The sequence below is a fragment of the Lonchura striata genome, chromosome 4A (assembly GCF_050655825.1).
Source record: "Lonchura striata isolate lonStrDom1 chromosome 4A, ASM5065582v1, whole genome shotgun sequence".
Classification (NCBI taxonomy): Eukaryota; Metazoa; Chordata; class Aves; order Passeriformes; family Estrildidae; genus Lonchura; species Lonchura striata.
Window position 1 is genome coordinate 11,704,679 of NC_140742.1, and position 16,365 is coordinate 11,721,043.

The 16,365-nt window shown below is 36.6% G+C and overlaps 1 protein-coding gene across 1 annotated transcript in view; it reads left to right on the plus strand.

Annotated features, from left to right (window-relative positions):
* Positions 1-14,054, plus strand: part of LOC110480095 (uncharacterized) — a 28,154-nt gene extending 14,100 nt beyond the window's left edge. The window contains exon 4 of the mRNA XM_085571028.1: positions 13,860-14,054. Within this exon, the coding sequence (XP_085427154.1) occupies positions 13,860-13,930 (71 nt within the window). The 3' untranslated portion in view covers positions 13,931-14,054. The remainder of the gene's footprint in view (positions 1-13,859) is intronic.
* Positions 14,055-16,365: the final 2,311 nt, after the last annotated feature.

Below are 16,365 nucleotides of genomic sequence, written 5' to 3' on the forward strand. Positions count from 1 at the left end.
ATAAAGACTAACTTTTTGATTACAATACCGTAGGAAAACCTACCCTGTTAAATCTCAGATAAGAACTGTATTTTTCACAAGCATCTTCTAAAACTTTTTACATTCATGGGTGTAATTTTTTCATTTGTTTCATACAATTGTTCATAAAATTGTTTCATACAATTTATTAACTTTTGCTTATATGAAGTCTGAATTTGTTTCTCTAAAGACTCTTGCAAAAAATGGTGCACTCATTATTTCCATAGCTTTTAGTATGTTTTTGGGCTTGATGTTGAATCTATAAATAATGCTAAAATAATTGCTTATGGTCCATCTGTACAAATTGCAATGTTTGTGCATATGTAACAATTGATGCATGAAAATATTGAGATGAAATTGCATTTAGATGTTAGATACTTAGAATTGTAAAGAGGAATGATAGAGGTTTTGGTAAGTGGCTTTCTTTTGTCTGTGATCCCATGCATTTAGGGTTCAATTTGAAGGGGATAAAGGGTGTTAGAGCCTGCCTGTGCAAGCAGAAGCAAGTAACAGTGCCAAGGATTTATACATTTCTCTAAATGTTAAAGCATCTAACAGAGCTTTTCTTCTGGTTTGCCAGAAAAGGCAAGATCTGACCCTTTGGCAGTATCTTTAATGAGAGAGACTCCCCTTTTGAGCATTACCTGACCAAAAGGTGCTGACACCGTTGAGTCAACACAACTGTCCTGGCTTGTTTTTTAAATATTTGTAGGGAGTTCACAGGTGATAAGATGACAACCAAGACAGAGACTCTAGAAATGTATTGTTTGTGAACTTGTGTCTCACATGCAAGAACAAGGTTTTGTAGGAGTAACAGTGGGCACTGAGTTCATGAGTCAATAGGCTGGGCGGGAGTGCAGCCTGCTGCAGGCATGGGACAGCAGCGGCACTCCAGAAGCCAGCTGCTTGCTGTGGCTGTGTAAAATAGTTCAGAATTTGCACGAGTAACTGAATCCAGAAGTAAAATTTCTTTATAACTGAAAAATAAAAAAATCTCTTTTTTGTTAACTAAAAACTGGACTTTTTCACCAAGGCAACAATATTTGGATCTATCATGGCCTGTTTCCACTGGGTCTGTAACAACAATAAAATAATGAGAAACATGCTAGTTAAAGGTCCATAGAACCCAGTCTGGTTTTAGTGATGCATACACTCCCAAAGATAAATAATTATATAAAAGATTGGAAAAAGTCTTAATTGTGAAAATATGTTAAGAATATGTAAGAATATTGTAAACTTTCTGGGACAGTTTTTATCTTGACAAAACTGCAGCTGAATGGTTTTCTAATCTTCTACAGACAATAAATATAAATTGCTAAAAGATCTACTAAAATTATAAACTAAACCGTAAACTAAAATAACATCAATATAAACAATTTAAGTCAACAAAGATCCTTGATTTTTAATTTCCTTTTATGTTCTATGGAAAGATGGACAAATTAATTTTGAGAGGGTTCTGTTAGGGAGATCCTATCTCATATTCTGTGGATGTCTAGAGAACTCAGCATTTACACCTTATAAAGTGAATTTAATTCACAAAGCTGCTGTGCTCAGTTCAGACATGCTGGTAGGATCAGTCCCTTCAAAATATTTAAGCATATTTTATTACTAACTACTTTTCCAACATGTCAGCTGTATCAAAGCACTCTTTGCCTAATGGTGAACTGAATAAGTAATTTATTGTCAGTCGATAGAAAAGAGTGGCATTTGAAATGCTTTATTTATCTTGCATTCAATAATTGGAATGAAAAATGTTATATTAATATACATTAAATATATTAAATGTTATGCTGATACATTTATAATTGATAAAAGTAGAAAACATTTGTGTCTCATCTTAAGGAAAACAGAATTTTTGTTATTTCAGAAAGAGGATACAGGTCCCTGATTATAATAACATACTCTTTCTTCCATCCTATTGGCAAGTAACAATCATTTCTGTTTTCATACAATTTATTAACTTTTAAATTATTATTTATCTGATTACAGAGCAAACTGTTTACAGTTAAAACCTTTAGGCTAAAATCAGTTGCAGGTAATTTCAGTTGTATTTTAATAGACTACTTTTTGTGATTAACTTTAAATAGTGCCTTAGTGTAAAAATTGTTACATGTTTCTTGAAATACTTTTTCTTTTTTTCCTTGTTTGAAACTCAACTGTTAACACTGTATATTTTCACTTTTGAAAGCTAAAACAGTTTATAGATTTATTCACTGTGAATTGATATCGGAGGGAAGAAAGAACTTATTGTGGTATTTTCTTGCCTCTCTTTTCTAGAAAGGGAAAAAAATTATCTGTGGAATTATTACATTTCTAGATAGAAATTAATCATTCTTGATTTTTTTTTTTTTTTTTACTTCTGTAGCAATTTAGCAAGAACAGTAGGACTAAAAAAAGTCAATCTTTTGCTATATGAGGCATAACATGTTTTGACTAATTAGTCACAAGTGTTTGTTCTTCATCAACCATGATTCTTTACCTCATGATCTCCCATTTAATGTTAACCTGGGCTGGTAGTGTTCCATTTCCAGGATCAGATGGGGTTGAGCACTCTCAGTCTGTGTGGGCAGACTACCAGGAGAAAAAATATACATGCACCTGGTAGTACTGGATGGATTATTTTGCTTACAGTGATTTTGTTTCCTTCAGTGTGTACAGAATGGAATGGCTGTTCCCAAAGTAAGGACATTACAAATTCCAGGAGGAGAATGTGTCTATGGCTAAAATATTTAAATATTGAATGTTTTAGTGAACTTACTGCACATAGGAATGAATAATACTTGCACCTACAGTGTGCTGGAGTGCTCACAGACCAAGCAGTGATTAATTTTCTTCTAATATACCATTTTTAAATAGGATGATTCACATCAAAACTTCCCTACAGTAAAGCACTGTATTTTTGTTTGTTACCGAAACCAGGCTGCAAGACCCAGCAGAAGATCTTTTCAGTATAACTTAAGACAGAACTTTGTAGGAATTGTTGGGTTTGAATGCAGTACACAAATGAAAGTTGAATGCAGTACACAAATTGAACTGCATATCTGATTTAGATTCTTAACTGTCAGAAATGCCAGTAAAAACACACTATTGAATCAAAGATAACAGATTATGAGTTAGTCTTGAAAGAAAGAAATAAACAAGACGTTTTTACAAGTACAGGTGTGCTTAAGAACCAGAAGCATTAAGAATCTTCTGTTTGTCTGTTAATGTCCTACCACAGCTAACACAGCAATGAGATTGCTCAATGCCTCATCGCTGCTTGCTTCAAGATGAAAATTTACTGTGCTCCAAGAGCTAGATGAGGCAACAGGTCTGTGATTCCTTTAATTTTTAATCCAGGAATGTATTTAATGAGAAAACATACCCTGTATTCAGTGCTGTATCTAGATTTGAACACCACCACATCCATAATCTCCGTAATTAAAAACATTTTTTAAATGTTCACCTAGAAGGCTTTTGACAAGGTGTAACAATCCTTTCAATTATCTTTCCCAAATTTTAAAGTAATTTTTGATTTGAGCTCTTACTGATGATTCCGTTCAGTAAGAAAATCCCTCTTCTATATTTAGTAAACTGTTGTTAACAAAAAACCCACAAGATCACTTCAAACAGTTTATTTTAGAAAGTTGCTTTGCTGAATATCCACTGTATATTCTGTGTATACTCTGAAATTTTCCTTATACAGTTCCCTACTTGTAGTGTGATATTAACCTTGGAAAGAACTAAGTTTTAATGGGAAAAGAACTGAGAAGAGAAGGCTGGGAAAGTAGCATTAGAAAAAGCAGAGTTTTTTTCACAGAGGAAGCCACTGTGATATTTGGTCAAAAGAAACCCCAACATATTTGTGAAGCAAGGTTTGCCTTTGGTTTCACAGACATGATAGCCAAAAGGTTCTCTGTTAGGTTAGCAGCAGAGATAGAGCAAGGCTTTCTACTTTGTAAGTATTGGGGTTGTAAGATATAAGCAAACACCTTTATTTCTGTGGCAGGAATTCAGATATAGGATGTCAAAATCTTTAGGCTATTCCATGATACAGAAGAGATTGGGAACGTGGGGGCAAGAGCTGACAGGCAAGAACATTGACAATTTTTGGCACAAGCTAACAGTAAGTTTAACTAACATTAGACTGCCATTCAGCTGATGCACATCACAGCTTGTATTTTTTTAAGAATGCAGCTGGTGGTCTCACTGGAGAAGCCTAATACTGGGGGATTTAAAGCCTTGGTCTGCCTTCCTGCCTGCAGAAATATTTCCTTGGAAGGACCTTAGAGTGAATGAGGAAGGTGATGTGAGCAGCTGACACGGTGGTTATGCCATACCTGAGCTGCGAGTAGCAGAGGGTCTCCAGGAGCTGCTGTGGTGCAGTGCAGGGATAGCTCAGCTCCTGAGAGCAGCACAGCTCAGTAACAGGGCCCTCTGCTCAGCCTTACCACATCAACAGCCTTGGCAGCACAGCTGTACTGCTGCTTTGCCCAACATCTGCTGGATAAACATTCCCTACAACATCCCGTTCTAGATTGATTTTAATATTCAGTTGCTCTAGAGCTTCAGAAAGTGTATGAAAATAGAAGAGCTAATCCATGGAATTATGGAGATCCATAAGCAGCCAGCTCCAGTACTAAAACAAGTGGGTAGAAATAAAGCCAGACAAGCAGGAAGTGGTGAGGCAGGTATGCTGTGCCATGGAACTGGATGATAGAAGCATGGCATAAATGAAATTTTTTAAAAATCTAAAATCCTGTCTGGTGAACAGATGCATGTGTTATGTATGTCTCCTGTGTTTTCTAATGTGTTTTCACAGTTCATTTATTCATTAATATAAAAGTAATGGGATATTAGCATTCATATAGTGGTGCTTTTTATAGAATGGCCTACCAAGGCTTTTGCTATTTCCAAAGTCTGTTTAGGAAGCAAAACCATCCTGATTTAAATTGTTATTCTTTCCTGAATGCTGTGGGTTTTACCTGCCATTATGCAAATTGATCCACTTCCCATGATTTCATTAAAGAATTTACTCTCTTGGGTATGAACACCAAAGAGCTTTGGGAAATTAATCCAGGTAGCTGTAAACCAGCTAGAGCTGAATCAATATTCCTCCGTGTATTTTGACATATCCTCTTCTGAAGTGTGATATGAGTTGTAAAAAGTAATCCTGATGAAAGGTGTTCCACAGCATATTAGCAATTTTCCTCTCTATTTCATAGTTTTGGGATCACATTTTCTAACAATCAAACCTAGGAAATTTTTGCAGGTCATCAATTTATTTGTATGCCATTCTCCTCATTCATAAGTAATATTCAGGCATCAACTGTTGGTTTAGTTTGTGCAGCAGGACAATGCAGCTTTGATATTCTGCCATTCTCATCCCAAACTAGCTGTGCACTATTAAAAATGGTTCAGATTCATTACTTTGTGGCCATTCAGGTCAGGCCCCAGGCAGCTGTTCAGCGTGGTGGGGAATCTGTGTGTGGGAGAGGGGAACTTCGGGGACAGAGGGAGTTACATGAGTTCCCTTAAACTCTGGCTTTGTAAACAGAGCTTGGTTCTGCATACTGATTTCATCAGGCAGCCAGTGTCAACACTGACATTTTCAATCTCTTTCTTTTATGTCACATTAGTGGAAAGTGACCTGTTGTGTTTGTGGGAGCTTTGGAATCCCGCAGGAGAAGGATCACTCAGCAGCATGGCAGTCTGCCAAGTACAACTCGTTCTGCAACGCAGTGCTGAGAAGTTGCATTATCAACTGAAACGCAGTGTCAGCTTAGCAGGAGGTGGGTTAGGCCGGTGATTAGTGACTTGTGACCAGCGAGCCCCCCAGGGCACGCTTGCAGCTCTGCTGCCGGTTCTTCCTTTTCTTTCTCTTCCCGTCTTCTGTCCGCCTGGCCGCGGAGGTGGCCCCTGCAGAGCTCAAAGTGCCGGCCTCTTCTATCTCTGCGCCGTGTTCAGCGTCTCTTCTGTATGCTGGCCGTGGTCTATAAGGAATAGTTTCCTAAATCGCTAACTTGTTCAGAAGTCATATGTTTTGTTCCAGTGAGAACAAATGCTAAAAGTGTAAAAGACACTAATTTAAATTTTAATTTGATTTCTGCTATCCTACTTTTTTGGCCAGTTTTGGCCTGAAGTCAGAAATCCTAATATTATCTCAAACTCTACTTGATAATAAATCCATATAATCAATACAGAATAATAAAATAGTTTAGCCAGTAGAAAAGGGAAGTAGCTTAAATAATTTTCTTGCAGATGGAAAAGACATAATGTGTGCTAAAAATACAAATGTGTTTGTATTGTTCCAAGAATTCCTGATTAGCAAAAACAAACTCGGGGCAGACTAAGATTTACATGAGGAGGTTTGAACTTGAGTAGTAGTAGGAAAGGAGGTAGTTTAACCCATTTTTAAAAAGTGCTTACTACAGACAGATGACATAAAACAAATTGTCAGGCAGAGCAGAATCATCTGACCTTTGTCCAAGCTCCCAACATCTAAAACTTCTCATGGGCTTGCTTTTAGCTGCAGTTCTCAAATCTGTGTCTATTCTTTGTGGAATAAAACATAACTGCATATGGAGAATGTAGACTTTTCTCTCAGGGTGACCAGCGAGACTGAGCCCCAGTTCTCCCCTGCTGCAGGCTACCCACAGACAGTGGGTCCTCTCCGTACAGCTCGGCACTCCTGCAGCAGAGCTCTGCAGGCTTCACTGCCTGCAGGGTGAAGCTCCTCCGGCTTTCCCTGTCCTGCTGGGAAAGTCTGTGACTGACAAATCCCACTGAGGGGCCCACATGGTCCTCTGCAGCCTTTGGTACTGCAAGACCAGGGCCTGAGTGATGTGCAGACATAGGAGGGAAAGGAAGGTGGCAGCTCTGGCAGAGGGCAGTGGTAAAGAGTTGTGTGGGCTCATGTCTCACTCATGTGGGGTCTATTGCTAAAATAAATGAGTAAATACACTAGAATAAATTGTGTAAGGCAAGCATATATCTTAAAAATTTTGAGTTGAACAAATCTATATTAAAAGTAAATGTAAAATAAAAGTACTGTACATGTGGAGTAGACTTTCAGAGGAAATAGAATGAGTATTTGTATAATATGGGCATAAATGTGGTTTATACATATTTATGCATAATGTAACCTTCAAGGCCCAGGCAGAAGAGAAGAAAATCCTAATCTGAAAAGAATGATGGAGGTTGGTATGTCATTTTAAGGCAGAATTGATGGCCCCAGAATTGTTGGAAACAATTTTTACAGATTTCTTTGAATGTCTCACTAAGAGCTTATGGTGATTCACATGAGTTTTTCACTGACTAAGCTAAGCATCTTATAGTATTGCTTGTTCCCATTAGTGGCAAATACTATAAGCTATGCATTTCAGTTTAAAAATACCTTTGCATTATTCAATTCTTTAATAATGCTTTCCTAAATGAGGCAGTAAAAATGCTGAAAAGAAGCTGGAAAGCTTTAAGCAGTGTTAGTGCATGTTTCATGCTGCAATTGCAAACACACTCTGTATGTCATTGCATTGTTATATGGATATAGCACATTATTTACTAGAGATAGTTTTTGGGGATCAGCATGTCTTGTAAATTTGAGGAATATTGTCAAAGTTAAAAAGAAAATCAAAATAATAATTTAAAATATTATTATAATTCTTGCATGCTGATCTGAGTCCTAATATTTAGTCATATTTCTACATCATTTTACAAAGGCAGATTATTTGCAGAGATGGAAATTTCACAAAATACTAAAGGAAGAAGATGATGACAGACATTTTTAAAGAGCGAAGCAGCAGAGCAACTGCAGCTGTCAAAGGCTGCAGGATTACAAAAATTGTTGTTTAAAATCAAGAACACCAAGTGCACTAAAGAAACAAAATAGTAAAAATATTGCACTTTTTTATTTTGGACCTGTTGTGAAGTTTATAACAGACCACATAGTTTGCAGAATCTGCAGCAATAAAGACTTCTGTAAGGTACATTGTAAACAGGTTGGACTTTGATTTTTCATGGAACCCATGTCTACATATTGCTGGTTAAAATCTCAAGAAAAGTCTCTGTATTCATCTGGAATTGTAAGGGTCTATTCATTCTGTAGCTTACAAATGCTGGACTGTGTGCCCTTAAAAATGTGTGCCCTGCTGAAACTGAGCACTGAACACATCTTCTGCAAGTGCTTTGTTCCACACAAATCAGAAATCATATAGCAGTGATGCTGGGATTTATACATGGAAGACAATGGGAAATGCAATATTAATACAGAATAATTTAAAATTTAAAGAATACATTGAGAAATGCGGTGTGGTCTAAATGAGAACATAACTTACAATATATATAGTCATTTCTATTTTTGTTAAATAGTGATTAAAATTAAGCTATAAAATACAAAACTAAATCTAATTATTGTGATTCCATTGTGTTTTCAGAAAGGGTGAGCTGACTGGCAAACTTTCAGTCCAGAATGGAATGTACAGAAACACTCAAATTCTTTAGTTTAATATAGCTTTATTTGGCAGGGACATGGATTCAGGTCATTAACCTCAATCTTTTTAAGTCATTGGAATGAGAATTTCTCTCAGTCTTCCATGAATACACCCCACTTTTGGGTGATGAGGGAATGTCTGTATAGCTCATAGCTCATACCCAGGTACATCATGTGCATGGAACCAATTCTACCGGGGGGATCTGGAAAATGAACTTGGAGCAAAAGCAGTGCTTCATCAGGTCTGATTCTGCAGCCACACCTGGCAGTGAACTCTCCTTGAAGTCACACACATTTTTCGAGATTTATTGCCCTACTTTTGCAGACTCTGGAAGACTTAGAGAAGCATCCAAATTTGCATACATTTGGATGAACTGAACTGTTTGATTTCTGAAGGACTTAAACTAGAGGAATGGGTTATTCCTGAATTATGGGAAGCTTGGGTCTATATTCAAATGCTCATGTAAAATTGAGTTATATTGTATGTGGATAAAAGAATGCCTGTTATCGTGTTCTTAAAACCAAATTTCCTCATGATCTCAGTCTTAAATTTTGATTGCTCCTGGGCAGTCATAAAGACACACTGTGAGTAAACTTAAGGGATGTCTCCAGAAACACCCACTCCTCCCATGAGTCCTTGCAGACCTCCATGGTCCTGGGCAGCAATGTCTCTGCTGCTTTATCCCATTTTCAGCAGAGCCACCTGCATTATTGCCTTATCTTGCCAACGCCCTTGCACTGTCCTGCTGCAGCTTGGCAGGTGCTACAACATGGGTGTGATCCAAGAGTCTAACCACAGCCCATAGAAATCACTGGGATTTCAGTTAAGCTTGAAACATTTTGTGTTTTAGTTTCCAACCTATAAAATGGAAAAAATTACCACCTTTCTTCAACATTTCCTTCTAGCCTTTTTTTTAGCTGCACAGTACCTATGAAGATTTGAATTCCAATCTCAGTTCAGTCTAGACTCTATGGTAATAAAACCAGATTTTACTAGAAATAAGCTGTAATGTATTTACAAGCTTTTGTCTCTGTTCAGTCAAATATCAAGTTTCAACTCAAACTTTGAGAGTGGTCATAACAGTACTGTGTGTTTTCTGCACCCACTGGGATGTGCTTATCAGCAATATTCATTGCAGTTATGTGTATTTGCTTTATTTTCTCACTGTCTCTTTGATCTTTCTCCAAGCTCGCAATTCTGTGACCATTTCTGGTTTTATACCCAAGAGCAAAAGCAAACCAGGAGGAATTTGATTAAAGGTTTAGCACAAACTCCTAGATACTGTGTCATTATTAGCAAAAAGCACTTCCCATGAATCAGAACATTTGCACTGTTAAGTGGATAAAAGTACAATAGAATTCACAGATTTACTTAATATTTTTGAAAGAAATAAAATCCAGTTCTTGGTAGAGATAATGCCATGGAAACTAAAAAAGAGGCAATTTGTCATATTAATCACAGATGCTACTATACAATTTCTTGTATATAATCTGCTGGTACAAAACTGTATTATAATGATTAAACACTAAAAGCTTCATTTAAATAACAATAGTGTCATCTTGCAAGATGATATTCTCCCATCTCATGGATGAAAAGGAAACTGAAATGTAGAATTACAGCTCTTATTTGCAAGAAAAGATACATTTTTCAAAATCTATTAAATATATGAGATCCCATCAGCACCATCTTTCTCCAGCTTCCTGCCACTGGTGCTGTGACCTGTTGTGCCATGACTCCGTCTTCATTGGGAATCGCTCTGGTGAGATCTTGACCTATGAGCTGGCTTCATGCTGATATTAACTGCATCCAAATCCTTCCACCTTTCCCTTTCCCACTTTTTATTTAATTCATTATGGACACACTGATATAGTGGATGTAGCAGGCTTATACATTTCATTTATGCAATTTCAAGTACAATTTCATAGCTAGGCTTATGTTATTAATTAGTTATTAAACTTAGTTGAGTTTCTGAATGATCAGCCTTCCAAAATTCAGCCTCTAACTACTTATAATTGCTCTTAATTTGAAATGTTGGCGTGTAAGTTTAAACGTCTTCCTCACCACTTTTTTCCCAAAAATACATTGCCATAACTCACTTTTCCAGTCTGTCAAAGGAAGGACTATAATTAACTTATTTGACCTAAGCATTATTTGGGAAGCTTAACTAACATGCACAGTGTCCTTTGTAAGAGAGATTTTTATTAGAGTAAAATCTCGAATAAATAGTTAAGGATGAAACTCTGAGTAATTAAAAAAATCACTTTCATGAGCAAAGGATTGTAAATAAAGTGAGGGTATAAAGAACTTACTCCCATTGCAGTCTCATAGCTGCAAGGGGCCTTAAGCACATGCTTTTTCACTTTTAGGGGCCCTCTACAGAACACAAATTAAAACCAGGGCATGCCTTTTCTTAGAACCTGTGCCAGGCATTTTATTTTCATAGGTGTCAACTCTAAAATCAGGTTTTTCTTTTACTTGTACTTTGATGGAGGTGGAAGAAATGAGTGGAGAAGTGAACTCTGATTACTTGAATAAAAAGTGTTAGTCATTTTGGACCATTTTCTTTCCATCCTGCAGGTTCCTGGCTGACCCTTATACATGGAATTGGGGGTGGGGAACAACACCAGTCTAGACAGAAGAGGCCAACAACTAGTTGTCCACTCAGGTTTCAGATTATAAATGAAAAATGTTCAATTTCTCACAGATGTTTGGCAGCCATTCTGCTTTCACTCTAATCACAAGCAGGATTTCTTCTGCCTGAAGAATGCAGTGACCAGGAGACATACAGAGACACACAGAATAATGATTCCATCTGCTGTGGTTTAGGTTTATCAAGCAATAGGTTTTTAAAGTGAGATCACTAGGACTATGGTCTTACTAAATGTATTAACTTATTCAGACCTGGCACATCTTCTTTTAAAGTTTGGGGATTCAAATGTTTCTTTCATGTAGAATGAAATTTGTAAAAATTAGTAGATTTGTTCCAGTGATTAATTATGCCTTTAAATGTAATACAGACTGTATCTATAAAGGCTCTTGAAGGATTAGGAAAAACACAGAGATAAAAACTCTATATATGCCCAGTTTACAAATAAAGGAACGGGTTTTTTTTTTCTCAGCCACTTGGTTTTAAAAATCAAAATCTGAAAACTGAGGCATTAAATACAACATTCTTAATTTCTCTTAGGATACTCAGAACTTTACAGTTGCCAATTACCATGTCAAATTACATAAATATTGTAACTCAAGTTTAAAAACACAGCTCTTTTTTTCCCTCTTTGTTACAGAATGATTGAACTTAACAATTAGGTGTTCAAAGGCTTAGATCTTGTCTGAGCACAGGCAAAGGTTGTGCAGGTTGCCTCAATCTTCTTCCAAATTATAAACAAAAACTAAATTCCTTTAAAATTAATTGAACAGGAAAAAGGAAAGATAATACAGATTGAGCATTTTTGACTGTCACAATTCCATAGAATTTGGACAGTAGGGCAGTCAACAAAATATGGTGCAAGAATGATGACAGCAAAAGCAGTCCAGCAGCAAGCAGGATAGGAAATAAAGAAAATATTGCAGATTAAGCCTTGGATAAAGTTTTAATGTCTACGTTAATACAAACTGATTTTCTTCTGTTTCTAAGCATGGCTCGTTCTAGGTGTTCATAGACAACTTTAGTTTATATGTCAAAATATAAAATGAGAACATTTGGAGAATCATATTACTTCCTGTACAGTTATCCCAGATGTGAAATAAGCCAATGAGTCAAAATCCTGTTGTGGCTTTTACCAGAGGTTCTGTTCTGAGGGGCGTTGGGCAATACAAACAGAAACATTGCACTTTAAAAGGGAACAGAAATTGTCAGCTGAATAGCAGGAAGAACTTTGTGACAGAGTGACATATTTGATTGTGAAATAGTCTCCTAGAATAAGTGCTGGAAACAAAATCACTTAGAACATTCAGGAGCTGAAATCCTCTGGAAATACAAGGGGCCCATCATGCCTTGGCAGAGCTAATGGCTGCTTCTTTCTTGGATTATAAGGGAATATAATTTATTACTTTGTACAGGAGATATCACAGTATGTAGAGATGAAGTTTCTAGATACTATCACAATTCAAATGACATTAAAATAATAGTGTCTCACTAACCCTTGGGAATGAAAACTTATGTAAGTTATTCAAAGAAACGAAAGAACCTGCTGTTCACAGATAAGGAACACACAGGATGAGAGCAAGTCAGTCAGGGAAACAGCCAAGGAAACATCTTAGCCTAACCACTATATCCATCACTGCTTGAAAATGTATGCATTGTAAGAGAAAAGAGGAAAAATTAATTTAAAGAGAGAGGGTGATTGTGTTACTTTGGGTTACTTTTTTAAATTTTAGAGGATATTCTGGAAGGACAGAAATACCTCAGAAGGATATGGGTGACTGGATGCAAAAGACTGACAGAAATAGGAGGAATACTAAAATTAAAAATCCTTATAAACACTTAAAAATCAATTTTCCATGCTTACATATTTTAATTACCTATTTGTCATTTGTCAACAAAGGAGAAAAAAACAGTCTGCTAACTTAAGATTTTGGGAACATGCACATTTGGAATGACAAAGGCTTAAAGATTTATTCAAACAATGGACCAAGAATTATTGTGCTGAAAATTTGTCAATTTTCATCCATAATTGTAAATTACTTAAGTAAGGAAAATCACAGCCACCACAGATTTTCAAGCTGCATATAGACAGAAATAATGAAATAAACAATTCCTGGTTGTTCCATTTTCCAACTTTGACAGTTATACTTCTGAGACTGTGAATGCCATACATTCCCAAGCAAAGTGGGCTGGAAAAGCAATATATCCAGTTCATTTGGAGTTGCTTTCAGCCCTAGGCAGGATTTCAAGAAATGAAGAAAAGGCTTCGAATATACAAAGCTAAGTTCTGGAGAAGAACTAAATTATCAAAAGGTTCTTAGGAAAGAGAGACAAATCATATAATGGCCTCTATGAGGCAATTTACCATTTTTGATGCTACCTAAGATAAGGCATATCATGAGTTACATTAAAATGTAGCAGAAGGAATGAGGATGTATTTTGAGAAAAGAAAACACCGGGTCAGAGAAGCTGGTGAATTTTCTTTTGAGCTAAGTTTCTTCAGTTTCATAAATTCTACCAGGGGGTCTAATCCCATTGCCATACAGTACAGCAAAATGTTAAAATGCTGTCTAGCTCCATAAAAGCAGAGGCAATACCAAAGGTTTGATTTAATGTGGATTCAATGAATATGGCACAATGACTAAATCTCTATTTTTGAAAGTATAAAAAATTTGCATTTATTCAGCTGTGATCTGCATTGTCTTCCTGCTGCTGCATTCCCACAGCTATGGCTCTTCTGAAGACTGTCCCTGGTGCCTGGCAGCAGCATCTTCCAAAAACCACAAGTGTTCACTGACAGGTGAGCAGATACTCCGTGGAGCTGGGGAGAGCAGAGACTGCTCTGTAACTGTCTCAGAAGTGCTGACTGCTGGGGTTGTATTTACTTTGAGAATTGATGTCAAAATAATATCCTGTGAAGTGACAACTTTATAACCCAGAGGAGAAAAGCAAAACCAAATAAGTATCACCTATTGCCACAAAATCAGGCCTCAGTTCCAAACACACAGTGATGTTCATTTTTCTATATTTACTGTATGTTATACTTAAGTTGCCAAATGTAAAAAGGCAAATAACTTCCTAGGTAAAATTTTACTGTAAAATAAACAACAAGATGCATGTAGCTGCAGGCCTGGAAGTTTGATTGGTTCTTTAAAGAATGGCTTTAATAAGAGAAAATCACAATATCAGAATATAGCTACCAGGTCATAATAATTCCAAAAAAAATAAATATAGACAGAAATTTATATTTCTCCAATAACTTCTGAAATTTCCAAAGAAAGGCTGTGATTCTCCAGAAAATTACATAGTTTGGATGTAGCAATGTTCCTATAGAACATGTTTCTGTTTTTTTTTCTATTAAACCTGTGGGGTTTAGTCTATGCCATATTTTTAGGTCTTTTCTGCAAAAGTCCAACTTTTGCTGCTATCCAAAAGAGAAGCAAATATTTTGTTCTTTACCCATTTGTTAATATTTCTTAATGATCATCTTAATGGGGAAATTTTTCTGTCCAATTTGAAAGTTATAAATCTCTTCTGTTGTATTAAAATGTCTTAAAATATCATTGCTTCTTACTGAATTTTAGCCACTCTGAAAAACTAAAGTAATAGGTACACAGAGCTCTCTTAAGGCAGGACTGGAAATATAAAAATCCTGGCTTTTGCTACGGCACCCAGACCACAAGACCACATATATCTGTATCTCATTGAAAATGAAACCAAATTACTTTTCAAGATTTCTTGATGTGTTTCTTTCTTTACCATGTTTGCATTGCTTTCTACTGTGGTAAAGATAAAGGATTAAAGTTTTAGAGTTAAAATTCAGCTTTTAATTAATGTGAAAACTGAAATATTTTGAAGAATAATAATTTTAATACATTCAGATTAGTGCCAGATCAGTCAGCATTTCAGCATGGGATGATAGTGTTCTCTTCTGGCAGTAAATTGTCCATATAATGACTTCATCTCCTAAATTTCTTCAAAAGGTTGATTTTCACCTGAAGTGCAGCTTTTTCCAAGCTATATTCAACTTAACCATATCATAATTTAGGAATTTAATTTGTTCTATGTTTTTTCAACTGTCTCAGCAGTTAAATGGATGGCACTTTTTTTTTTTATCTTGGGAGCATAGAATTTGTTTGCTAAGGCTTTTATAGAATTTATGAAATTTTTGAAAAATCTGATTCATTAATCCACTTCTATTAAGTGGTTATGTATATGTCCATAAGTACATATTTATATATATTTTTAGGTACTTATGAGTGTAACTTGGCTGATAATTTTATATTGTACTTGTATTATTATTCAGATGCTGCCTCTCAGAAAAAGCCTTGCATGAAAATAATCTTTTTTGTAAAATGACGTAAGCATAGGCAGCCTATTCCACCCTTCCCAAATTAGTTTTATGGGCAGGAAACATGTTCCAGGTTTTCTGAGACAATCACAGAACTGTGCAGAGCTGTGCAGGATCTCAGTGTGTGTTGGAGCAGGGCTGCTGAGGAACCACAAGGACATCCTGGCAGCTCAGTGCAGCCTCGCAAGGACAGCAGCTCAGTGCCCTACACACTGAGCCTGGAAGGAATTCAGGGGATGGGTGCTGGGCATGAAGGAAAGGGAAGTATCTGGGGAGAGGAAAATAGGAGCAGAGGATTGGAACTGTAGCTGGAAAAATATAAGATAACTTAGAGGAGAAGTGGGGATATGCTAACAGGAATGGAGGGGGGCTGGGAAGGACCTTGGGGTCCCTTCACCCTGGGGAAGGCACACAGTAAAGCTGCATGAAGCAGCTGCCAGGTTGGGCCCGTGTCTCAGAGGGAGCCAGCCAGCACCACTGATGGCTTCACTGATGCTGCTGCAGCAAACCTTACATCCAGACTGATGAGCCATGAGGCAGTCATGAGCTGTGTCTTGCCCATGTGAGGAGAGATCACTCATCAATGAAATACGTCCCTTTCTGAAGTGAGAATATGAAATTCAGATTGCATTGAGTGCTTCAAAAGGTCTTCCTGGCAAAGAAATGAGAATACTACAGCAGACTGAGGTTAATGCTATTGGAAAACTGCCTGACAAATGAAATATGTTTCAAAATGACACAAAAAACAAGCTATGGAAACTTTATATTAATCAGTGGGTGTATTTTTTATTTAATGCATCAGTTCAGGACTGATCCTTTCTTTTAGGTGCAGTAGGATGTGGTATTGTGTATCTTGTGAATACAGCTGTTGTCTTTGTGCT